The sequence below is a fragment of the Polistes dominula genome, unplaced genomic scaffold (genome assembly GCF_049000335.1).
Source record: "Polistes dominula isolate Pdom_NZ unplaced genomic scaffold, Pdom_raw_medaka contig_19, whole genome shotgun sequence".
Classification (NCBI taxonomy): Eukaryota; Metazoa; Arthropoda; class Insecta; order Hymenoptera; family Vespidae; genus Polistes; species Polistes dominula.
Window position 1 is genome coordinate 2,309,787 of NW_028301058.1, and position 27,714 is coordinate 2,337,500.

The following is a 27,714-nucleotide window of genomic DNA, read 5'->3' on the forward strand; positions in this document are numbered from 1 at the left end:
GCAACCCTTTCACCTGTTTTTGAATCGTTCACGTTATCATTTTTTGAGATAATATGAGTGTCCGGTGTTAGGAACCGTCCGACGTTACGTGAACTCACCATATTTAATTAAATCGATATTGGAATAAATCGTTGTATTTAAATTACCCAAATAAAGAAAATGAAAAAGAATCTCTATATAATAGTACTGAATAAGGAAATAAAAAGTTTTGGAATAAGAATGTGTGCTGCCTTTTCTATTTTTATTTTTCTTTTTCTTTTGTTTTTTTTTGTTTTCCAATTATTTGATCTCGAGAATAATTTACTGGAATAAAATACATACGTCGAGATATTTTCTTGCCGTTAAGCATAAACCCATATCCGAAAGAAATGTTCTTTTTTTTTTTTTTTTACTGGAATAACGTTGGGAATGGCTGTTGGCCAAAATATTCGAGGATACAGACACCACCCCATGAAAAAAGAAAAAGAAAGGTTCATACAAATGCCAAGTCTGGCAATTTCGTTTCGATTCGACCATTTTCGGTTCCTACAATCTTCCACCTACCGTCTCCAATTCAACGAGAGAAAGGGAGAGAGAGAGAAAGAGAGAGAGAGAGAGAGAGAGAGAGAGAACACCATCCATTAAATATTTTCTTGTTTTTTTTTATCTTTTTCTGATAATGCATGTTTTGCAAGTACGCATTGAATGCAATGGCAAAACATGTACCATGGTGGGGTATATTTTTTTCCCCTGTAATATCGATCGTTCAACCATTCGAAACTCCTCTCAACTTTAACAATAACATAATTTCAATTCGAATTTATTATACCAAAAAAGTGAAAGTAATCCAATCTTTTATAAAACTATGTAATCTTTTGAATAATTGTCACTTTCATTCGAAATTTAATTCTCATCATTTAAAATAATTTAAATAAATAATACAATATTATTTTATTCGTGTAATGTAATTTTAATAAATATATTTAATAGAACAAAAATATATAATTTTAAAAAAATTATTATATAATATTTATATTTAGAATGATTTAAAAAAAAATAATAAATATTATTTCACTTATGTATAATAATATAATTTTCATAAATAATATTAAATAGAAAAAAAAATATTTTTAAATAAATTATAATATAATATTCATAAATAATATTAAATAGAACAAAAAAATATTTTAAAATAAATATTAAATATTTTAGAATTAATATTTTAAATTAAATTATAATATAATATTTATAAATAATATTAAATAGAACAAAAAATATTGTTAAAATAAATTATAATATAATATTCATATTTAAAACAATTTTAAAAAAAATAAAACAATATTAAGTAGAAAAATAAATATTTTAAAATAAATATTTTAAATTAAATTATAATAAATTTCCATAAATAATATTAAATAGAATAAAAAATATTTTTAAATAAATTATAATATATTATTTATATTTAAAATGATTTAAGAAAATAAAAAACATTATTTTACTAGTATAGTATAATTTTCATAAACAATATTCAATAGAAAAAGAAATATTTTAAATTAAATTATAATATAATATTTATATTTAAAACAATTTTAAAAAAAGAAAACAACATTATTTTACTAGTATAGTATAATTTTCATAAACAATATTCAATAGAAAAAGAAATATTTTAAATTAAATTATAATAAATTTCCATAAATATATTAAATAGAAAAAAAATTTATTTTTAAATAAATTATAATATAATATTTATATTTAAAACAATTTAAAAAAAAAGAAAACAACATTATATTACTCACGTAATATAATTTTCATAAATAATATTAAATAGAACAAAAAGAATATACGTCTATGTATGCACGTTGTTATAGTAGCATTTAATAAATGACATAAAAAAAAAAAAAAGAATATAAAAATAAAAGGGTCAGATCTATACCGCATATAGATATATACACAGGTAATGTAAACGTATGTGTTAGTAAGAAGTGTTAGTGTAAAGTTGGAAAAGGATTTGGTCACGCGATGGTCAGCCTTTCGACCTACCAACGAGTACGGTGATAGGAATGAGAAAGAAAAAGATAGAATGAGAGAGAATAAAACAGAATGAGAAAGAGACAGACAGAGAGAGAGAGAGAGAGAGAGAGAGAGAAAATCTTGATCGAGCTCGAGACTATTGAACGAAAAACCCTCTTCTACAAAACTAGAATCGCATATCACGCTTTCGCACTTAAGTAGTCGCAGCTGCAACGAGTTTAGAAAGCTCTGAGCAACCCCCGAGTGAGTACTACTCGATTTCTCTCGTCAAGTGCCAAGTGATTTCAAATATACTTTTTTCTTTTTTCTTTTTTTTCTTTTTACCTTCTGATTTGTTTTCTTTTTCTTCTTTTTCTTCTTCTTCTTCTTCTTCTTTACTTCAACCTTTTCTTTCCTGTCCCTTTTATTTATTTATTTTTATTTTTTTTTATTTTTCTTCTTTATTTTACATTATTCTTTCTCTATCAAATATTCTTCGTATCTTTTTTTTTTTTTTTTGTTTATTCCCCACCACTTTTTTTATTATTGAATCAATTGAAAAATAATTCTTGTTCAATTAAACATTCCTATTATCTAACGAAATAATTATGCAAATATTATTATAAATTTAATATATAAATATTATTTTTTGTAAAATAATAATGTATAAATTATTATATTTTTTTTTTACAATCTCTAACTTGTATTGGGTTGTACGGAAAAGTAGTTCGCGCCAATTTTTGATAGGTGACATAAATATATTATAATTTAATATGTATAATAATTATTTATTATATAAATATAACATATTTATTAATATTTTTATAATATATTATTTTTTGCAAAATAATAATGTAAAAATTATTATATTTTTTTTTACAATCTCTAACTTGTATTGGGTTGTACGGAAAAGTAGTTCGCGCCAATTTTCTTTAGGTAGTATAAATATATTATAATTTAATATATATAATAATTATTTATTATATTAATTTTTATATATTATTTTTTGCAAAATAATAATGTAAAAATTATTATATTTTTTTTTTACAATCTCTAACTTGTATTGGGTGGTACGGAAAAGTAGTTCGCGCCAATTTTCGATAGGTGGTATAAATATATTATAATTTTATAATATTAATTTATTATATTAATATAATATAATTTAATTTAATATATAATTAATTATATAAATATTATTTTTTGCATAATAATAATGCAAAAATTATTATATTTTTTTTTTACAACGTCTAACTTGTATTGAGTTGTCCTGGAAAAGTTCGCGCCAATTTTCGATAGGTGGTATAGATATATATCTATAATATAATAATATTAATTTATTATATTAATATAATATATTAATTTAATATATAAATATTATTTTTTGCATAATAATAATGCAAAAATTATTATATTTTTTTTTTACAACGTCTAACTTGTATTGAGTTGTCATGGAAAAGTTCGCGCCAATTTTCGATAGGTGGTATAGATATATATCTATAATATAATAATATTAATTTATTATATTAATATAATATATTAATTTAATATATAAATATTATTTTTTGAATAATAATAATGCAAAAATTATTATATTTTTTTTTTTTACAACGTCTAACTTGTATTGAGTTGTCCTGGAAAAGTTCGTTCCGATTTTCGATAGATGGCATTACAATATCTTTTTTTAAAAATAAACCTGAGATGTTTTATTAGGACGAAATTTTTGAAGTTACCCTTAAAGATAGAGAAAAGGGTTGTAATAGCAGAATGCCACTTATATTTAATTAAGTATAATACCAAACAAAAAAAGAAAACAAACTTAAATGCGTTGTATTTCAATCTTTCGTCAAAATCAGCACGAACTTTTCCGGACATAACCTCAATTGATGACATAAATAATTTCTTGGTTTTGTTAATCAGTTTAATTAATAAATATAAAAGATCTTATATGAGAAAATTCCATTTCTCATGCAATTTTTAGAAGACATATTTGTTTTTTTAAATTTATTATGATCTATGATATTTATTTTGATTTTTGTCTGCTATCTTTGAATAAAAACAAAATGGGTGAGGAAGGAATCACGTTATAAAAGAAAATAGAAGATCTTATCGATTTTTGAATGATCGATCTTCTTCCTAAAAAACCACCCTCACCCCAAACCATCCCCCTTCAGCCCCAACTATCAGACACGCTTGTTATCGTGATTCTTTTTTTTAGATTTTGATTTTTAAAGATTTGTGTGAAAATTGTCCTCCCACTTGAAAGTAAGGAACTCTTCTAATTTTTTTTCTTTTCTTTTTATCTTTCCAATCTTTTTTTCCACTCGAAAGATACGAGAAATTCGTTCTTCCAATCTTTTCGTTTCTTTTCTTTTAACTTTAAACCATACTCGAAGATTTCATTTGATAAAAACGAAGAAAATCTTCGGAGTATTTTCTACTTTCTACCCCCCCCCCACAAGTTCATTAAATTCGTTCATTTTTTTTGTTTTTTGTTAAAATTATTCTTCTAATCTTCTTTTCAATTTTCTCCATTTTGTTTTCTTTTCTTTTTATTAAAATTCTTTTGATAAATAATAAAACGACCAAATTGGTTATGTACAAATTTATTATTCAAACTTATTTTATTTATTATATTATTATAATATTATTAAAAATTATTAATAACTCTTTGGCTACATTTGACGTATCAATACGTCATGCCAATTTGTTTGGACAAAGACTCACGTGACGTTTTGATATGTCATTGAAACTGAAATGAAATTTAACTAATGGTCAGTTCATTCTGGTTTATTTCAAAATAATAAGTGTGTGTGTGTGTAATTTTTATATTATTATAATTATAATTATTATAATATTTAATATATAATTATAATATATTAATTAATTATATAATTTATTAATAATTCTATAATATTATATTAATTATAATATTTCAATGTATTAAAAATTACATATATACATACAATATAATAAATAATTAAAAAATACATTGAAATATTAATTTTAAAATTTATTTTTAATACACATTGTTAATTTAATTATTATATAAATTAAAAATACAATTACAATGTTTAATACATTGAATTTAATTTTCAAATAAATGTTAACCCAAAAGGGGGTTAATAAATAATAAAACGACACAATTGACTAAGTAAAAATTATTTATTAATGAAAACCTTATTAATAATTTTTAGTTTTTTATTTTTAGTATTTTTTTTTCTCGTTTATTTAGAACGAATGAAACTAAATCGATAAACAATGATACGTGTATCATAAGAATTTCGATAAAATGAAAATACATTATCACCGTATAATAAAACCATAGAAACTTCCTAAAAAGTTACGGTTCTTTAAAATCGAGAAAAATCTTTTGAAAAATCTCAATCACTTTTTAATGGGAATCTTGAAAAGATAGTTAAGAAAACGAAAAAGTATAATATGATCGATCTTATTTCTGAAGAACCCATGAAATTATATAACTACACTCAATCGTTTCGTTTATACAATGTACAAAATTTCTCGAGTATCATACTTAACTTTTTATACATAAATAATACATACATACATACATACATATACTTGCCAATAAAAATGATGATGTATAAATGTACCAATAATTATGAAAGTGATCTAACCTAAGTCAAAATTAACTAACTAAGAAAAGAATGAGTTTATCAGTTACTTCACATCACATTATTTTCAACTAAATTCATTCAGTGTAATTTACATGATACTGTCAAAAATGAATTGTCAGATAGTGTTTATTATTTCAATATTATATAGAATTCAGAATGTACATAATACTGAAGGATACAATTTTTGAAGGGGTTAGCAACTTTAGGTATATTTAGGATCGATCATAAACCAAACAAATTAAATAAACGAAAAACTTAAGAAAAGAATCAATTTAGCCAATGTCAATAAATTACTCAGGTTGCTGTCTAGGCGCTTCAAAATCAGGATATACAAAACAATCATCCTACCATCCTTACTCAGCTCATGGTTACTGTCTAGGCTCTTCAAAATCAGGATATACAGGACAATCATCCTACCGGTAGTCCTTTATGGTATCGAAACGTGTTGTCACTTACGTTACGGGCCCAAAAAAAAATTGAGGCTTTTCGAAAATAAAGTTGTTTCGTAAAATGTTCGGTGCAAAACCGCGATGAGGAAACGAGTGAATGGAGAAAACCCCCCATAACGTAAAAGTACACCGACTGTACAACAAAACCGGACATTATTAACGTCGTAAAATCACGCCGATTGAGATGGGCAGGTTACGTGGCGTGCATGGGGGTGGATCGAACGGTGTATAAAATACTGATCGATATACCGAACGGGAAAAGACCACTGGGTAGACCGAGACGTAGATGGGAGGACAATATTGTTTCGGGATCTTAAAGAAAATGGGCTACGAAGACCGCGAATGGACGGGGTTAAGCTCAGGGACTGAGAACACTGGCGGGATTTGGTATTTGGGGCAATGAACTTTCGAGTTCCTAATGTCAATTAATAATAATAAAATGTCTCGAAACATGAAGTGAAATGTGACTTATAATTAGACCATTTTCATAATTGTGGACAGAAATATCTTCATTTGGTAGAGATAAAAATCACAAACACATTTCAATTGAAGTATATGTATAAATTATGAACACTTGAATCGATCGTTACTTGAGCAATTCATGAAAGAACAAAAGCATAATATTAAATTCAAAATGGTAGCTAACCCGTAGAGGATTGAACAATAAGAAATGGATTTAGCTATATATATATATATATATACTTGGAAGTTTAAGTTATATAGAAAAACTTTAGTCCTGTAAGGGGGAAAAAGGAAGTCCAACAATCGAAATAGAGAATCGATTTATTCGTAATGTCTTTCATAAAACTACTATTGGTGTACTACTACCATCCACCCATCTTTTTCCAAATAAAAGAATGATTGTGAGATTCGAGTTGGGTCGTTAGCTTCCGATTATCAATTTTTCTTTTATATTGTTCTATAAGGAAAACTTTTTACTTCCAAAGGAATATTAAAAATCACATTTGATCACGAAACATATCGTGTTATTGTTCTCGGCAATGTTGGGTTTGTTTTTGGCAATGCAAACTAAACTTGCATACATTTTTTTGAATTAAGAATCTTGATATACTCTAAAATTGTAATAAATATATTTGTGTATATTAATGAAGATTTTTATTATTCAATTATTACAGGAACAAGCCGAAAACATTCGCATTCGATCACTGCTTTTATTCCTTGGAACCCGGATCGGAAAAGTTCGCAAGTCAAGAAATCGTTTTCGACGCCCTTGGACGTGATATTTTGGACAATGCGTTTCAAGGCTACAATGCTTGTATTTTCGCTTATGGACAAACCGGTAAGTAATAATTGAATCCTTTTATTAAAGAAAAATACAAAGATACACACGTATTTCAATCCAATTTCTCATAACAGTATCTAAAATGGCAACTAAGTCATTGCTGGTTTTAAAAAGCCATCTATCGACAAAATCCGCAATCATTTACTTGCTAACTCAATAATAATAAATTGATTTATATTTGTATTATATAAAATAATGATGTATTTAAATTAGGATCCGGGAAATCTTATACGATGATGGGTAGCGGTGACCAAAAAGGAATAATTCCACGACTGTGTGACAATCTTTTCGACATGATAGCGAAACAACAAAGTTCACAATTAACTTTCAAAGTTGAGGTATCATACATGGAGATTTATAACGAGAAGGTTCACGATCTTCTCGATCCAAAGCCGAATAAACACTCGCTCAAAGTCAGGGAACACAATGTACTTGGTCCTTACGTGGATGGACTTAGTCAACTTGCTGTAACATCTTTTCAGGTATAAATTTCATTCCCAAACTCAAATCCAATTTAATAGGAATTTAGGACAAACAATTTGTTTTACAAATAATGAATTGTTTCTTGTTGTTTTCCTTAACCACTTGCGGTGGAAAAACGTGCCACACACGTTGTGTGATGCTTTTGTCGCAGAATCGCCAACGTCGCTATTCAATGGTACAGAAACAAAAACGACGTGGCACGCACGATGGAGAATTCTTCGCCACCGCAAGTGGTTAATTTGTTATATTTGGAAAAAAAAGAAGATGTGGATAAAATAATCGTTTATACAGGACATCGATAATTTAATGGCGGAAGGCAACAAATCTAGAACAGTAGCAGCGACTAACATGAACTCGGAAAGTTCTCGTTCGCATGCAGTGTTCTCGGTTATTCTTACACAAACATTGACCGATTTGAAAAGTGGTGTAAGTGGTGAAAAAGTATCGCGAATGAGCTTGGTAGATTTGGCTGGTAGCGAAAGGGCTGTGAAAACTGGAGCAGTTGGTGATAGGCTTAAAGAGGGAAGCAATATTAACAAGTAAGTAATTATTACTATTATTAAATCATCTTATGATTGAACTTTTATCGTTCATTTTATTTTTTATATTTGTTACTAATTTAATTTTCTGTCAGCCCAATTATTTGTTTAGACTCTTTTATATGATTGTATTCTAATTATAATTGTTCTCTTATGTAATATTGTTTCGTTTTCTTCTTGTTTATAGATCTCTCACGACATTGGGTCTAGTCATTTCTAAGTTAGCAGATCAGAATTCTGGAGGCAACAAAAATAGAGACAAATTCGTGCCTTACAGAGATTCTGTTCTGACTTGGCTTTTGAAGGTAAATCTTTCTTTGTTTTTTATGTATAATCAATTGATTTAAACTTTGAAAGTAATTATAGGTATTACATAACTTGAATAATTGTTTTATCAACGATTGCAATTAAATAATTGTTATTTATGAGATATAAGTGGAGTCTAGTTTGTATAATTTGACCCTCTGGGGGTATTTTAACCCCAAAGTGTAGTAGTAATAAGTTTGTCAATTAGATCTTTCAATTTGATTTATTTGTAAATTATTGCAAAAACTACAATTTGTGAACAAGGAATAGAACATATTTTTGTGTTAGATCATATAATAGTAAAATAAGTATACCTAAGAGAGAAAGAGATACGAATAAACACATCACAGACACCACATATTTATTATAAACTGTACAGCATTCGGTGTAGTAAAGGGACGAGAAATAGAGAAAATACCTAAGGGAATTGAAGTTTAAGGGAACGACGAGTAGTAGGAAATACTTAAACTCCCCTCCCCCAAACACCATAAACGTTTACGAGCTTTATACATGGACATTTGTTTTCAGGATAATCTCGGTGGTAACAGTAAAACCGTTATGGTTGCTACGATATCACCTGCGGCAGATAATTATGAGGAAACGTTGTCAACTCTGCGATATGCTGATAGGGCAAAGAGAATAGTCAATCATGCAGTAGTCAACGAAGATCCTAACGCGAGGATCATACGAGAATTGAGACAAGAAGTTGAAGCGTTGAAAGAAATGTTGCTTCACGCTACGGTAAGATTGTTGTAATAAAGAATTTTAGATATATATATATATATATATGTGATGGGCAGATTGATTGATGATTAAAATCAATATTTAGGGCCAAGGTTCTATCGTGGGTCAACAACGCACAGATATAACGGAAAAATTATCAGAATCTGAACGCTTGATGAAAGAAATGTCGCAAACGTGGGAAGAGAAGCTCGTTAAAACGGAAAGGCTTCAACACGAGAGACAACAAGCGTTAGAAAAAATGGGTATCAGTGTGCAAGCATCCGGAATTCAAGTGGAAAAGAATAAATATTATTTAGTTAATTTAAACGATGATCCTAGCTTAAACGAGCTCTTGGTTTATTATCTTAAAGAAAGGACTCTCGTTGGTGGACGTTCAGCTAAAACCGAACAGGACATTCAATTACATGGTTTGGGTATTTTACCTGAACATTGTGTAATTACAATAGAAGAGTCTGGTCTTTATATGACACCATTAAATGGTGCTAGATGTTTCGTTAATGGTAATCAGGTGGTTGACAAGACACCATTGTTGCACGGTGATAGAATCGTTTGGGGAAATCATCATTTCTTCAGGGTCAATTGTCCGAGAAGTGCTACAGGTTATTATAGATTCAAATTAATGTTAATCTTAATTTCTTTTTCTTTCATTTATTTAACATAAAATTTTGTCTTATTATTTTTTCAGCGATTAACAGCGAACCACAAACACCTGCTCAAAATATCGATTACACTTTTGCGAGGGAAGAACTTATGCAAAACGAATTGTCGAACGATCCTATTCAAAGAGCCATAGCACGATTGGAAAAACAACACGAGGAGGATAAACAAGTTTGTATTGAATTTATTTCATTGATCTTTGACTGTTTTATTAATTTATCTCTGTTTCTTTATTCTTGGGAAATACTTTTTAAAGGTTGCACTCGAGAAACAAAGGTTGGAATACGAAAGACAGTTTCAACAATTACGTAACATACTCTCACCGTCAACACCTTATTCACCTTACGTACCATACGATCCTTTGAGAGGAAGTCAAACTGGTAAACTTCCAGCATGTACACCGACCACTCAAATGCGGGTCGAAAAGTGGGCTCAAGAAAGGGATGAAATGTTTAAAAGAAGTTTGGGTCAATTAAAAACCGACATATTAAAAGCCAATACTTTGGTTCAGGAAGCTAATGTTCTTGCCGAAGAAATGGGAAAACAAACGAAGTTTAGTGTTACTTTGCAAATTCCGCCGAATAATTTAAGTCCAAATAGAAAGGTGATGATAATTATTAATTGATCGATTTATAATTAATTACAAGTGCAGTCAAATTTGTTTTGTAGTTTTCTTGTTTGTTTGTTTGTTTGTTTGTTTGTTTGTTTGGATTTTTTTTTTTTATTATATTTTTTTCGTAGATTAGTTTTTTTTGTTTATTCGTTTGTTTGTTTTTTTCGGTTTTTTCTTTTCGTTACACTCTGACGTTACTACACGTAGAGTGTATTCTTCCAGCGTGGTGCATTCGTCAGTGAACCAGCGATATTGGTCAAAAGAACTAACATGGGTAGTCAAGTTTGGTCAATGGAAAAATTGGAAAATAAGTTGGTTGACATGCGAGAAATGTACGAGGAAAGGAAAGATCCTAATAATTGTCAAAGATTACCTGTCGTTAAGGTAATTCAATCTTTACTTCATTTGCATCAAAATAAAAAGAAATTGGGGTTGTTTAGATACAAGATTTTTAATATATTTATTATTATTTTTGAAATGAAACACAGGACGAGGTATTGGGGAAAACCCAAGATCCATTTTACGAGTCACAAGAGAAGCACAATTTGATTGGCGTAGCTAATATATTTTTAGAGGTACTGTTTCACGACGTTCGGTTAGATTATCATACGCCTATCATAAGTCAACAAGGTGAAGTTGCTGGACGACTTCAAGTTGAGATAAGTCGTATTGCCGGACAATTTCCTCAGGATCGTATTTGTGAAGCAGCATCCGAATCTTCCGGTGATTCAACGTCCTCCGAACCAGATGATTATTCTGGTTCGAGTCACATAACCTGTCGTGTAACGATAAAGCAAGCTACCGGTTTACCACTATCCTTGAGTCATTTTGTCTTTTGTCAATACATGTTTTGGGGTAATCCAGAATTAATTGTGGTACCACCTGTAGTCAATGCTGAATTACCTGCTGCAAACTGTGCCACAGGTCAAAGGGATTCTCTTGCATTCAGGTTCGATCATACCGAAGATTTTAAAGTACCAATAACGGAAGAATTTATTGAACACTGTGCTGGTAAGAATAATATTCACATTTTTTTATTGTATAATATTGAACAAAAATAATTATAACATTATCTTTTCTTTCAACAACAGAGGGTGCTTTGAGTATAGAAGTTTGGGGTCACAGAAGTGCTGGATTTTCTCGTAGCAAACCCGGATGGGAAGTGGAACAACAACAATTAGCAAAAGCCAGATCTTTAGCTGATCGTTGGTCAGAATTAACGAGGAAAATCGAATTGTGGGTGGAAATTCAAGAATTAAATGAACAAGGAGAATATTCTCCCGTCGAAGTTGTCACGAAACAGGACACGTGGACGGGTAATTTTCATTTATCATTTAATAAACAATTATTAAACTTAGTACTTTATTGGTTATATCAAATAATCATTTAATTTATACGTGTATAGGTGGTATTTATCAATTGAGACAAGGACAACAACGGCGTATACAAGTCAGAGTTAAACCAGTACAAAATTCAGGAACTTTGCCGATTATTTGTCAATCGATATTGAATATAGCTGTTGGTAGCGTGTCCGTAAGGAATCGTCTTCAAATTCCTTTGGACAGTTATCAAGATGAGGATTTAAGTATATTGAGAGAAAAGTGGAGCGATGCTTTGATGAGGCGAAGACAATATTTAGATCAACAGATACAAAAGCTTATAAATAAACAAGGTAACTGTTAATACTTTGTTTAATATAATTGAAAAAAATAAGCCCATCTTTGTTGCAACATCATAATAAAAATAATTTTGAATGCAGACAAAACTGAACAAGACGTAGAACGTGAACAGAGTCTCGTTGATCAGTGGGTTAGTTTAACTGAAGAAAGAAATGCAGTTTTAGTACCTGCAGCAGGATCAGGTATACCTGGTGCTCCAGCTGATTGGAATCCACCTCCTGGCATGGAACCACACATTCCAGTCCTATTTCTTGATCTCAATGGTATACATAAATAAATAAAATTGAATTTATTTTTAACACTAGATTACACAAATAGATTAAATTTGAATCTAATGATAGAACTAGTTATATTACTAATGTGATTAATGAAATTGTTTGAAATAAAAAAACAGCCGATGATCTCTCGACGCATCAATCAGGAGAAGAAGTATCCGTAACGGGATTAAATTCAATTTTACCTAAGGAACATGGTAACAAATTTTATAATCTACCATTCATTCGTCATTTGGAAAAAGACGTTTGTGCTATAGCAGCATGGGATTCTAGTATACACGATAGCGTGCATCTTAACAGAGTTACCGATGGTATTGTACATTTTTTAAAATTAATTTATACACTCGACCCTCTTATAATTCGATTACAAAATAACCTGGTATTTTCTTTTATACACCACGTATATTTTTTCTTTACAAATCATAAAGAAAATTCAATTGAAAACATAATACATCAGAAGGTCGAATGTATACCGTTTCAATATTTTCTCAAGAAATCTAGCATAACCTTAAAAATGTAATCAATAATGTTGCAGCTAACGAAAGAGTCTTTTTAATTTTAAAAACAACTGTACGCCTGTCACACCCTGCACCGATGGATCTCGTATTACGTAAAAGATTGGCGTTAAATATTTATAAAAGACAAAGTATAACTGATAGAATATTTCGAAAAATCGTACGCACCGATTGTCTAGCTCAGACAGGTGTTACATATGAAGTCGTATCAAATATACCAAAAGCTAGCGAGGAATTGGAAGATCGTGAAAGTTTAGCACAGATTGCAGCAAGCGGTGAAGACAACAGTCTATGCGATGGTGAAACCTACATCGGTAAGTCTGTCAAGTTAAATTTATATCTTTCTTAAGATTATGAATGTTATGATATCTAATGCGGTTACGTTGTGGGTTTATTTTCTAGAAAAATATACCAGAGGTGTATCAGCTGTCGAAAGTATCCTAACATTGGATCGATTAAGGCAAAGTGTTGCTGTTAAAGAACTGTTGCAAGCTCAAGGCCAACCGCTTATGCGCAAGACAGCAAGTGTTCCAAACTTCTCGCAGGTACTACTGCCACTTCGCCGTCTTGGACGCACTGTATGCTTTTTATATTAATTTCATTTCATTTCTTTCTTTTAGCGCATTTTTTTTGTTTTGTTTTTTTTTTTGTTTTCTTTTATCACAAATACATGCCAATCTCGACTAAAATCAATTAATCCATTCTCATGATATTAAATAATATGTCAGCGTTCCTTGTACACCCTTTGTTTTTCATTATTACAATGTTTTTAATCTTTTATCATAATGATTTGTTTTGTATCAGATCATGAGGTTTGACACTTCGATGGATTCATTAAATGTCACACGTTCTGAAAGTGTTACGGATCTCAACACTGAATTAAATGGGCTGCCACATTCACGACGAGCATCAACTGGTCATGCAAGGAACGAAGAAAACTTTGTTTCAGCTCCACCTAAAGCTTTTGGAATTGGTAAGAGTAATTATTTTTATTTTCTTGTCTTCTATTTTTTTTTTAAATTTTTTTTTTTATTTTTATCTTATGCACATTAAGTATAATAGTTCATTTTTTAAGAGATATCGAACAAATAAAGTATTCTATGATTTCATTGATAACAATCATATTAAATGTTTTAATACAATTGAATCAGAATCATAGAATAATATTGGTAATGTTAGATTAAATTATATAAAAATGAAAGAAAGAAATAATAATTAAATTCGAATTTCACTCTGACACGTTTATTCATTCATTCATTCATTCATTCATTCATTTATTCATACATCGCATTAATCATTGATCATTCATATGTAGTAATCCGTTTCATCGTCTTTCTTAAAAAAAAAAAAAAAAATCTTGTTTCAATATATTTATATATTTTTTCTAAACCCCTTTACGATTATAATCACTATAATGATTCATCATTATATTTACACTGCCTCCACTTTTATATTATTAACACGTTCCCTGCTATCTGTATTATTTTCAATATATTCTGAAGAAAAAAAACTTCATTATTATATTAAATAATATATATTTTATTTATTAAAATATAAAATGAATTATTTTGTTGTATTGAACCTATAATTTAAAAATAATGTTTAAAAAAGTATTTTTTAAATCTTTTCTACGAGAAATTTTACTTAACACTAGATATACCAGACCAGCCATTTTAATTCAAAATGTCTACCTCATGTAACATTTGAGTTCTGTAAATAATTAAACGTTTTGTTATTTAAAAAATATCTATTGATCCATTTATCTGTTAAAATTATTATTGTTAAACATTGTTTGTTATTTTTTAAGAATAAATAAAAACTGGAAGCCTCAAAACGGATTTCTTTTATACACCAGTCATTTTGACTAGTGTGGTAGAAATAGGTATACCGAAAATGGTGGTATATCTAGTGTTAATACATTACTCATAAATGTTTGCATTTATTTTTGTTAATGCAATTATAACTTCAATTTTAATTTTAAAATACAAAATGGAAATTTGTTTATACATATGATCACATAATAGAAATAAAAATCTTTAATAAATAAATAAAAAAAAAACTACAGTACTAGTACAGTATAACAAAAAAAAAAAAAAAAATACACATTCAATAACAATACATATTATAAAAGAAATGAAACTAATTCACAAATGCAGTTAAGCAAGGAACGTGTGAATTTAATGGATTGCTATTTTCATAGATCAAAGGATTGACGATAATTTTGATTAAAATTTATTTATTTTATTTTTTTTCTTCTAAATATATTGTCTTAATTCTTTTCTACGCAAATTTTGATTATTCAATGAATGCAAGTATACAATTAGTTTGCTTTGACCACAATTCAAAAACTCTCTCTATCTCTCTCTCTATCTCTCTCTTTCTCTCTCAATTATTATACGCTTATTTAAACATAATGGCACTGTGTCATAGGAATATATTTTTTTGTTTTTTTAAATTAGTATTAGAGTATCAATTTTTTGTTTTTATTTCAATTTTTATTCACTTCTATTTCTATCTATTTCTTAGTTTCTATCATCGTATTGATTTTGCTTCATTGAAATTTTATATTCGATATGAACAAATAGAAAAACAAAAACAAGAAAAAAAAATGAAAAAATTTATTTTCTGAAATGTGGCTTATGCAGTGTTTTTTCAATATTTATATATATATATATATATACTATAACACCTTGCAATGATTAATCCAATATATTTCAATAAAATTCCCTAGTTTTTAATTGTCTCATTGTCAGGCTCCATTTTATCGTCAAGTTTTCCTTTATTTTTATTTTTATTTTTTTTTTCATTCGTAATTAGATATTAATTTATTTTTGAGTAGTAGAAAAGAAAGATAAAAAAAAAAACCATTAGAGACCTTTATTATCATCCATCTGTATTATTTAATTTATTATTCATGTCATTTCACCATTATAGCACCATTACCTTTCATAATTGATTCTAACAAACAAACGAAATAAAAAAAATACATGATTAAATTTAATAATAAATGTTATAACCAATAAAACATAATATAAGCTAAAAAATTGAATTATAATTATTAAATCATATGAATATTATGAAAGGTTATCGCTCTGACACCTAAATTAAACACATATTGATCAATCTTATCTCACAAACCCTGTTATTTCAATAAAAAAAAAAATAAACAAAATATTATATGTAATACTGAGTTCCTAATTAGTAAACAATTACTACAATGGAATTCTGTATTCTTATAATTAAAAAAAAAAGCTTTGATCATATTGTTAATCACCATATTATTATCCTATGTTCAACTTAGAAAAATTGTATTTGTAAATTGTCAATGAGTTGTATTGGGTTGTCCAGAAAGTTCGTGCCGATTTTGACGGAAGATTTAAATGCAACCCATTTAAGTCTTTTTTGTTTTGTTATATATATTTATTACATAATAAATATAACTATATATATATATTAATAATTATATAAATATAATAATAAATAACTTTAAATTTTTTAAATTTTAATTTAAAATGCTTCGAGAACTTTTCAGGTTTTTTTTAAGCAAAAGAGCTTTAATGCCATCTATCGAAAATCGGCACGAACTTTCCAGACAACCCAATATAATATGAACAAAAATGTTAATAATTAATGTATTTAATTAAAAAAAAAAAAAAAAAAAATTAGAAGTTGAACATGGTAATAAAAAAAAAAAAAACATCCACTTTTATCAGATCTGCCTAGTGTTTTTAGCCAGCAACACTTTAAAAAAAAAAAAAATAAAGAAACTCTACCACTTATATATTTTTTTTTATTACACAATCGACCAAGAGATGTTTAGAATCAAAAATTGATTAATTTAAATTTAATAGAAAAAAAAAAGGAAAAGAATAATTAAAATTATTTACAATTAGTTTTAAAGAGTTTTAAATAATTTTAATAAAAAAAAAAAAAAACTAATGAAACTAATTGATTTTTTGATACTTATCTCTGTGTTCCTCTGTTTAACACTACGTCTCTCTCTACTACTTCTACAACTTCTATTTCGGCCCACGCAAGGCTCCATTCTGAACTCAGGTAAAATGGAGTCTTGATTTGATACATATTTAAATCGCGTTGCCGTAATAAAAAAATTCACGGTAATAAACAATTAGTATATACATATAAATATGTCTCGTGAGTGGTTGAGTCTGTCTGTTGTTTTTTTTATTTTTATTTATTTTTTTTTTTTTTTATTTATTTAGTTCATAAGTTCTTTTTTTTTCTTTGCTCTTCAATTAGTATTCAAAAAAAAAAAAAAATAAGATGATTTAACTATTATTATTATTATTATTAGAGTATGTATTATATTTTTTATATTCAAATTGAAAAAAAGAGAAGAATAAGATTGTATGCTGAAAAAAATAGGGGTAGCACAAATTATTTATTCGATGAATAATTTTTCAACATTTTTCAATCAATATTTTGCATTTTTTTTTTAATATCCATTAAATATCATAAATATATTTGTAACATTTTAAAATATTACTAAACATGAGTATTCAAAATATTACTAGATATGTTAAATTATTACTAAATATTACGAGATATGTTGAAAAATATTGATCCAATAAATAGCAGATATTTTTTTTTATTTAATTTTTATAAATACAGTATACTTCAAATATTGATTAGAATACAATTCTATTTTTCAAAATGACAATTTCTTTTGCTACTCGTAGTTAAAAAAAAAAATGGCTGAATTGATTGGATTTTGATTTTGTTTATTTTCGTTGAATTTAAACGTGAATGCGTTGTGGTCATGTGTTTGTGTTAATAAACTCGTTTGTGTTAATAAACTCGTTTGACATGCATGATAATAAATAATATGTTTTTTTTTTTTCTAAATCTAATATATACAAAGCAAGCAGCAACCCATGCAAGAATGCAAGCAAACAAGCAAGCAAGCAAGCAAGCATTTTTAATCAGCAAGTTCGTTCATTGAAATGATTTTCTTCCTTTTTTGTTTTTTAATTATTATTCCCCCTACCACCCACTTTTTTCTCTTCACATAGTTTTATGTAACGAACCTTGAATGTTTATTATTATTCATGATTAATGTTTTTTATTGACTCACACATTGAAAAGAAAAAAAGAAATATAGGAAGAAACATTCGTAGTAATTTCAACGTCGTCGTTGCATTTAATGCCAAATCTCATATATCGCATAGAAATCATTTTTCATTGGCACATATGATCATAAATATGCATTATCAAAGAGTGATGATTATAAAACAATTTAAAAAAAAACAAAAAAAGAAAAAAAGAGAACAAAAAAATTATTTACGTATTACCAAAAAAGAATGAATTATTTGATTCGATAGAAATGATTTCTATAGACATTATTAAATTAATCTTCTTTTTTCTTTTTCTCTTTTTTTTTTCTTTTTTTTTTTTTTAATAAATTACATTTGGCAATTGATAAATGCATTTAATATCATGACATATTCAAATAAAATGTGTATATAAAGTTAATTAATTTATAGGAGTACGTATTACACGATTTATTTATTTATTTATTTAATCATTGTGCAACTTTGTTTTTTTTTTCTATATATATATATATATTGTTCATTGCACAATGATTGAATTTTTATTTTACTTACATATATGTGAATGTGTTATCCAGTCGATAAATTAGAATCCAACGTAGGATTATTAACTGTAACATATATGTGTGTATATAAATATTAATAGTAATTAAATATAGGATATAAATAATAGAAAAAAAAATGACGAATATTTTGATATCAGGGGGGAAACAATTTAATATTATATAATATCTTTATAATATTTTATAATTTATATAACAAAATACATGTAACTGAAACATTTTATATTATTCATTTCTATTACTAGATTTGTAATCACATAACGTAACCTCATTTTAATATAATCATCAAATTGTTTCCTGTCAATCTTAATATTAGATCTACCGAAAAATTCTGTCCATTTTTAAAATGAAATAAAAAAATAATTCCTAATTTGAATTAGTTAATTGAATTACTTTTGAACTCTTACCAATATGGTGGCAATTTGTATGAAATGGGGCCTTATCCCCTAGTGACGAAAAATTGAACTAATGTTTGTTTGAACGGACAAAATTTTCCGATAGATTTAATATATCTAAAAAAGATTATAATTTCGTACTTTTTCTCATACGTAAAAAGAAAGTTTTAATTTAACGACATCAATAAATAAAAAAAAAAAAAAAAATAATAATTTTAAAAAACATATGAAACTAAAATAATATTAAACAAGTTTCAATTACTTCGAATTGTTTTCTTTTCACGTAAACGAGGAACTAGTTTAAAGTCAGGTATAGTAAAGTAATGATTTTGAATAAATGTATAAATAATAAAATAAAAATATAACAAAGTAAAGCATAGTAAATGATGCTTAGCTATGCATGACGTATTACTATTTAAAAAATAGTTTCGCAGCATGTGTGGTTTTAAAGGATAGTTTTTAAATGCATAGTAAATCATTTATTTAAAAAAAAAAAAATAAAGTAAAGAAAATAAAGCAAAATCAAACGACGATTATATTTTAATTATTTTCATTTTTGAGAGACTACTAGTACCTTCGACTTTAAACTAACATCGATTATATATTTCAAATAAATTTAAAATGCTTACAAAAAAAGGGAACCATTATGTGTATGAATTTAAAAATTTTAAACAGTAAAATGTAGCATTTTGAATTTATTATGCAATGGCGAGTTACTTAATTATAAATACAAATTTTCTAATCAAAAATATAATTATATATATTATCAACAATATATATATTAATTAATTTAATTACTTTTGAACTTCTGCCAACATGGTGGCAATTTGTATATTCCATTTTAAGAAATAGGAGCCTTACTCCCTAGTGACGAAAAATTGAACTAATGTTTGTTTGAACGAACAGAATATTCCGGTAACATAATATATATATATATATATATATATATATATATATATATATATGTTATTGATTTAAAAAAATAAAAATATGGACCCGTCAATTGCACAACTAATTTTATAAATATAAAATAATAATCATTATCATCATTTGTATATAAAAATCGATTTTCTTCTATATATATATAAATGAAACCACCTTAAATGATTAGAAAAACACTATATTTTCATCTGAAACTGTATTTATTCCACATTTCATTCTTCAGTTGTATAATAATTAGCCCATGTTAAAAAAAAAAAAAAAAAAAAAGAAAAGGCATGATCAATTGTTCAATAATTCACAATGCAAGCCTGCAAGCGGCCTGAAAAATACAAAAAATCTTTTATTTTGCGAAGGGCTCGCCATTTTATAATTGAAGAAATAAAAGGAATTTTTTTTTTGTTCTTTTTTTTTTAATAGAATTTTAGAATCGGACGACAATGATTAAAACCAAAAAAAAAAAAGAAAAAAAAATAAGAAACTAGGTGTAATCAGTTAAAACTATCTCCTTTCAGCGAGACCAACTTTCCTGAATCTGAACCTGAATCTCAACTCACTGACACGTCTGCAACAATCCACCTCTGCCAAGTGTAGGTGACACTCGCTGTTGATTGCTCTTTCAAATTTTGTTTTTTTTTTTATTTTTTAATTCTTCATTTCTTTACAATTAATTATTGTCAGCAAAAATTCGACGTTTTATTCCTGCAACTTGGAATGGGGGTTGGTTTATGATAACCTTTAACTTTTAACACATTGGTTATAATAATTAAAAACACAAAAAAATACAAATCAAAAATAATAAATAAATAAATAATAATTATATACTTATAAGTTTTTTTAAACAATAAATTTGAAAGAGCACATTCTTGATCGTTCTTGTAGTAATTTGTACTTCAATTTTGTTTCCTTACTTATTCCTTTGTTTTAGACGTTACAACAAAAAAAAAAAAAGAAAAGAAAAGAAACATATTGCAGTTCATTGAGTTAACAATTGAAATGAAATTTTTAACGATGATTATGTTTGATTTTTTTGTAATAAAATCATCGTTTAAATAAAATTGTTATCTTATTGTACTGCAATTGACTTGTATAGTTATCAAATATGTTTGGTGTGTTCAGTGCTTATTTTTAGTACTGTATATTATTCGTGTTTATTTTTCATTTTCAATTTTTCATACAAATCTAATATATGTATATATATATATTCCACGTTTTATAACAATTTTTATTTTTTAATTAAAAATTATCATCACAAGATGAATTATATTTTATTACTGAGACTAATTAGTCATTTCAAAATTAAAAATTGAGTTGGCAACTTAGTGATTGCGGATTTTGTCGATAGATGGCTTTTTAAAATCAGCCATGACTTAATTGCTAATTCAATATATTTAATTATTTATTTATGTATTTATTGATTAACCTAATTAAAAAAAAAAAAAACATGGAATATATATATCAATACACTTTCCTTTATTTCTGTTTCATATTATTTTTTATCGTTGTTATATTACTTTTGTTTCTTTAGGTACAGCATGATCAATCTTATGTTTATTATTTATGTATATTTTTATTATTATTATTATTATTATTATTATTATGTGTTTATCAGAACCGATCTGGCATCCATAGTCCAAAATATAAAAAAAAAACCGATAATTTAAACCTGAAATTTGATCAATCAAAAATCATCTGAAGATGTTTCAAAATCATAGCAATCCAAAATCAGATCGGTACTGATGTGTATCTAATTTGAACATTCGCTTAAGTTTCCAAAGCAGCATTTTAATTGGTTAAACGTAGCATTATAGTAATAACATAGTTAAAATATTTATTTTAGCATCCCCAAATATGGTCGGTAGTAAACTGGGTCTACGTATGACTACGTTGCACGAGGAAACATCTAACGTTGGGAATCAATTAACAACTCCTATTCATGACGATGAAGAAGAAAAAAGTGATGCTGATTATTCCGAATACGATGCGTATCAGGTAGTACATATAAATAATTATTTTATTTATTATTTCAAATTATTTATTATCTGGTAATAATTCATCAGTAAAATGCCAGTTGTAATTATTGCTATAATTTAGATAGTAGAATGATTTTCAAATCAAAAATCCTTCCCCACCTACCACCTTTCTTCTTCCCCATCACAGCTGTGTCATTTATGCAAGACAGAGCATAAAAATCAGATTATGTTATATATATAAATGAAACCAAAACAAAACATTCAGGCACCAGCAAAACCAACAAAGCCGCTAACTTCGTCACGCACATTGGATTCCCTTGCTGAATTGCAATCAACGAAAATCAACACTCCAAGTATGAGTAGCAGCGGTTACGGTTCTCAAGCGGTTTCTACGACCAATTTAACGTCCGAAGATTCGATTTCTATCAAATCTATCAGCGTAGATGAAACACCTGATTTAGAATATCGAAATTTGTTGGATAATAAAAAAGCAGAGAAGATGGACAGTTCATTAGTTGAAGAAACACCTGAGGAATATACCTGCGATGTCAACACTGCTATGGAACATTTGAGTGTCACAGAAGATTCTCGTGAGGGTTAGTTAGTTTGGTACTTCATTTAAGAACAGTTTATTTGGTTAACAAACAATAATTATGTATTCATCATCATAATCATTATCATCATCATCATCATCATCATGATTGTGATCATCATTTGGGTCAGAGTTTTATAACACTGTCCAACATGTATTCACCGGAATATATACTAAAAGAGTTGAACTTTTAAATCACTAGGATTGATGATTGTTTTATTGGGCTGTGTAATTAATTTAATATAATGTTTGAGAGATTGTTTTTATTTTTGTTTTGTCTTGTACAGTAAACGTTAGGAAAAATCTTGAAGAAATGGGTGCTTACACGGATCCAGATACCGAAAGTCCTGTTTCATCGACAAAAGACGACAGTGATGCTACCGGTAATTTAACAACATTAAACGTCACGCAAAAAAAGGATATCCAGAATCCGATTTTAGTTGGTAGAAGAAAAAGCGAGATGGTCATTAGTCAAACGTCAAATTCGGGTGACGAGAGTCCTTTGGAAGGATCCTCGGTTGTCCATACTAAACTTCCACCAGGCAAGGTAAACAAAAATTATATATATATCATTGCTTTCATGTATCAATAAAAAATATAATGTTACAAATTTCAAATAATATATTGTTTTTAATATTATTTATTATTGTTTTAGGTTGTACGAAGAAGGAAAGCTTCTAGTGGTACAGGAAGGCCTACTAGTTCTCAACACAGAGCTTCGTTCCCCATGGTCCGTCCACAAGTTTCTGAAAGTAAAGCTGCAGCACGATTGGAACAAACGATGCAGCCTAATATGCCATACGAAAATGGTGACAATAGCTCCTCCGAAAGAATCGATGGTACTTTTCAGATTCTTTTCAAATTCTTTCAGATTACTTTTAAGATTCAAATATTTTAAATGAATTGTTGTTATTTTGTTAATTATAGATGACACGAGTGATAAAAGCTCAGCTTTTGGTTCGAGACACGATCTGACAAGAATCGAAACACCTTTACCAGATTGGGTTGTAGTAGGTGAATCTGTGTTAGTTCGTCCATATAGTTATTCAGGTGTTATAGCATACGTTGGTCCAACAGAGTTTGCATCTGGTATATGGATTGGGATTGAACTTGATGCACCAACTGGTATATATCATATTAAAAATAATTTATATATTAGGTTGGCAACTAAATCATTGCTGATTTTAAAAGGCCACCTATCGACAAAATTTGCAATCATTTACTTGCCAACCCAATATCATCTCTCTGGTGAATGTTCAAACAAAATGAATAAAATTTGAATGTATGAAATTTATACTTTGTTTAAACACACACCAGAGAGAAAGAGAAAGAAAGAGATAGTTTTTTTTATTAATAATTGATCATAATTAATGAACATTGATTGATAGGTAAAAACGACGGTGCTGTAAATGGTCATAGGTATTTCAATTGTCGACCAAAGTGTGGAATCTTTGTTAAAGTCGATAAATTAATTCAAGACAGACGAGGAAGAGCACTTAGAAGTTATAGTAAACAGGAACTTACACCACCACCACCACCATCCGCACCAATACGCAGAAGCGTAAGCAGAGGTATTGTTCATGTATAATATTACACATATATTTTTTTTTTTATTATGCAATATTGTATAAAAATTGGTTTGATTTGGAAACCTCTCCCACATCAAAGGACACCCTATATATTATTTTATTAACCTTTTGCACTCGAGATCTTTTTTGCTTGCGCTAACCTACAACTCGAGACGATTTCGGCCCAAATTAAGGAAACATTTTACATGTACTTTAAACTCATTTATAAACAAATAAATTTCATCAATTTATTTATTTTTATATCAAAAACAAGAAAAATTTAGGAATATTATACTTTGTAATTAGTTTTTGTATGATATTTCGTAAAACAATACTCAAGGTGATGCATCCTAGGTTTATCAGGACACGTATCACAATAATTTGTTACTTTCAGCCTACCTTCAGGTGTATTACGATCAGAACCAACCTTAGAGTCCCTTATCAGCTCTTTAAGTATTATCTTTAAGTATATCTTAAAAGAAATATCTTATCACACATCGTAAATCGGCCAATAGAGTAACAAAAGACTTGAAATGAGCTGGGCGCCGTATCAGCGCCACTCGAGTTGTCACTTAATCTGCCCGGCGCTTGAGTGCAAAGGGTTAAATTGAAATTAAATATATACATATATATATACATAATATTTTGTATTTTTCAAAGGCGAGGGTTTACATTACTTGCACCGAAGTCGGAGCCGAGGAGAAGGTCTTTCAACGACAGGAACGCGTTATTCTCCCCGAAGCAAGTAATAAACAAACAAACAAACAAACAAAAAATCAAATCAATTTAATAACGCGAATCTACTTCTCATCATAAAAGTAATAATATTAAATAACAATGAAAAAAGAAAAAAAAAATTGGGAAAAACAAAAAAACCGTTCGTCGTTATAAAATAATAATAATAATAATACTAATAATAATAATAGTTAATAAATAAGAAAATCAAGTAAGGGAAGTAAAAGAATACGGTAATGAGGTAAAAACAAAAAGGTAAAAAAAGAAACCCAAAAAAAAATAAAAAGTAATGTTATCTTTAATTATTGCTACATGCCTATGATATGTGTAGCAAATGCAAATGCAAAGCAAAGCAGCAGCAGCAGCAGCAGAAGCAGCAAAACAGCAACAGTGTTTCAGTCCCTTTTAGACAACAAAAAAAAATATTAGGGCAGCTAATAATAATTTTGATGATTAATTATTTATCGCATGTCGCGATTGATGATTAATATTAAATAGAAAAGAAAAGGAAAGAAAGCAACGGGGAGAAAAATGAAGAAGAAGAAAGAAGAAGAAGAAGAGGAAGAATAAAAAATAATAATAATAATAATAATATTTACTTAAAATATTAGATAATAATGGTAATAATAATAATAATATTATATTATATTAATTAATTAATTAATTAATTAATTAATTAATGTGTATCACACAAAGCATACATAAGGGGGGTTGTGTTTGATGGCGAATGAATGACGACGCGTTGTGGATGATTAATAAAAAAAAAGAAAAGACAAACAAAATCTCGGAAGAAAGGAAGAGAAAGGAAGTAAAGAAAAAAAAAAGGAAATGGGGGGAAAAGAAAAAATACATGCAAGGAAGCATTTTAGAGAATAATCCAATTCGCATTTTCTGTAGAATAGTTGATTATAATTCATTATTATATATATTATATATATATATATAGGTACATAATTAACGTCATTATGTACCACAAAACAAGACAAAAACAAGACAAACAACACAAAACAAACAAACATAAAAGTAAAAAAGAAAAAAAAAACAAATACGTCAATGAAAGACATATTTCAAATGAGTTGTATAAGCATTCCACAATTTTTACGTACTATGTATGACCGGAATGATGATAAGCTATTTTTATTTTTTATATATATTATATATATATATATACATACATATATACATAAATATGTAAGTATGTATGTATAAGTGGGAGCATATTATTGCTTTACTTTTTCTTTATTTTTTATTATTATTATTATTATTATTATTTAACAATTGTACATTATTTTGTTCTGTTTTATTTTATTACTATTATTAGTCTTTTCTTTCATTATATTTCTATTTTAGTTTAATCTTACACTTATTATACGAATTATATATTTATATATATATATATATATTTTTTTTTTCATCTTTGATCATTCAAAAATAAATAGATGATTGATCAATTAATTATAGAATGTTTCATGGGTGTAAAAAATGCACAGAAAGTGTATTGAATAATCACCGATGTATGTTTCTAAAAAATATATATATATATATGTTTACATTATTTTTATTGGCATATTAACAAACCACTGCTAATAACACTTTCCAAAATTACTCATCATAGTAATTTTATTATTTAATGGAAAAGTGCTCGCGAAAATTGGTGGTTTAAATGAACGAAAATAAAAATGCCAATCCTCATCCCTTATCCTCTTTCTAAGAAAAAAAAACACAAATACTGATTAAATTTAATTAATTAATTAATTATTATTATTATTAATAATATTAAGTTATGTAGATTATTTAAAGATTTTATATGTATACAATTGTTTCATATACATATATATATATATATATATATACATATATATGTACTGTATTATTAATTGTTTAATCGATTTTTTTTTTTGTATTTTTTTGTTTAGTTTTTTAAGTTTTAATTTTCTTTACTAGAGCGCAATCATGTTAAGTTCCTCTTTATTGTAAAATATATTTCTTTTGTCGTCCGTTTATCCCCAACCCTTCGTCCATTTTATTCCCTTTTTTCTTTTGTGTTATTATAATTAAATACATGACACACATATACATATTATTAATTATTATTAATTCTTTATTAATTATTGTTAGTTCTTTAATTATTATTAATTATTATATATATATACATGTTTAATTTATATAGATACGTTGACAGAGTTATGAGATGAAACACGCGTGTTTACGGTTCTTTGAAATCCACACTGCCCTAATAAAAAAAAAATAAATAAATATAAAAAAATTGTCTTTTTTTCAAAATATGATGTAAAGAAGATGAAGATTAAGAAGAATAAAAGGGCAAAATGTATTTTAAAGGCTTAGCACGCTAAAAAAGAAAATAGGGTCCGCAATATTAGATGTATAAGTATTTTTTGTTTCGTTTCTTCTTTTTTTTCTGTTTTTTTTTTTTTTTCTAGAATAGTAGACTATACATATATATATATAAAATAATAATAATAATAATAAATGAGCTTCTCTTTCATTTATTTTGATTGTAATAAATAAATCTTTTCTCGCGTAAAAAGCTATTTTAAAAATGGAAACAAATAAAATAAAAAGTAATTGAAAATCTGTCGTCGTGATTAGAAAAAAAAAAGAAGAAGAAAATAAAATACACACAGCAGGACACCCATATGACACCCATCCACTCCCATACGTACACAAACACA

General features: G+C 27.3%; 1 protein-coding gene and 1 long non-coding RNA gene across 9 annotated transcripts in view; one reads left to right on the forward strand and one right to left on the reverse strand.

Annotated features, from left to right (window-relative positions):
• LOC107065834 (Kinesin heavy chain 73) overlaps positions 1-27,714 on the forward strand; it is a 136,767-nt gene that overhangs the window by 102,416 nt on the left and 6,637 nt on the right. Inside the window, exons 3-28 of one of the 8 annotated variants that reach the window (XM_015319870.2) lie at positions 7,210-7,373; positions 7,590-7,858; positions 8,151-8,398; positions 8,586-8,703; positions 9,233-9,445; positions 9,534-10,047; positions 10,134-10,276; positions 10,362-10,709; positions 10,926-11,102; positions 11,207-11,729; positions 11,810-12,034; positions 12,124-12,390; positions 12,478-12,660; positions 12,792-12,983; positions 13,208-13,501; positions 13,590-13,765; positions 13,992-14,160; positions 17,226-17,243; positions 20,669-20,743; positions 21,994-22,145; positions 22,392-22,722; positions 23,006-23,265; positions 23,374-23,557; positions 23,646-23,843; positions 24,107-24,289; positions 24,947-27,714. The exon at positions 24,947-27,714 is cut by the window's right edge and continues 6,637 nt beyond it. In XM_015319870.2, coding sequence (XP_015175356.1) covers positions 7,210-7,373; positions 7,590-7,858; positions 8,151-8,398; positions 8,586-8,703; positions 9,233-9,445; positions 9,534-10,047; positions 10,134-10,276; positions 10,362-10,709; positions 10,926-11,102; positions 11,207-11,729; positions 11,810-12,034; positions 12,124-12,390; positions 12,478-12,660; positions 12,792-12,983; positions 13,208-13,501; positions 13,590-13,765; positions 13,992-14,160; positions 17,226-17,243; positions 20,669-20,743; positions 21,994-22,145; positions 22,392-22,722; positions 23,006-23,265; positions 23,374-23,557; positions 23,646-23,843; positions 24,107-24,289; positions 24,947-25,035 — 5,713 coding nt within the window. In that variant the 3' untranslated portion in view covers positions 25,036-27,714. The remainder of the gene's footprint in view (positions 1-7,209; positions 7,374-7,589; positions 7,859-8,150; positions 8,399-8,585; positions 8,704-9,232; positions 9,446-9,533; positions 10,048-10,133; positions 10,277-10,361; positions 10,710-10,925; positions 11,103-11,206; positions 11,730-11,809; positions 12,035-12,123; positions 12,391-12,477; positions 12,661-12,791; positions 12,984-13,207; positions 13,502-13,589; positions 13,766-13,991; positions 14,161-17,225; positions 17,244-20,668; positions 20,744-21,993; positions 22,146-22,391; positions 22,723-23,005; positions 23,266-23,373; positions 23,558-23,645; positions 23,844-24,106; positions 24,290-24,946) is intronic. The other 7 variants (XM_015319874.2, XM_015319871.2, XM_015319875.2 and 4 more) reach the window with 7 other exon arrangements.
• Positions 24,953-27,714, reverse strand: part of LOC149031479 (uncharacterized) — a 12,591-nt gene continuing 9,829 nt past the window's right edge. The window contains exon 2 of the long non-coding RNA XR_016177729.1: positions 24,953-27,714. This exon is cut by the window's right edge and continues 8,740 nt beyond it. This is a non-coding gene — a long non-coding RNA (uncharacterized LOC149031479).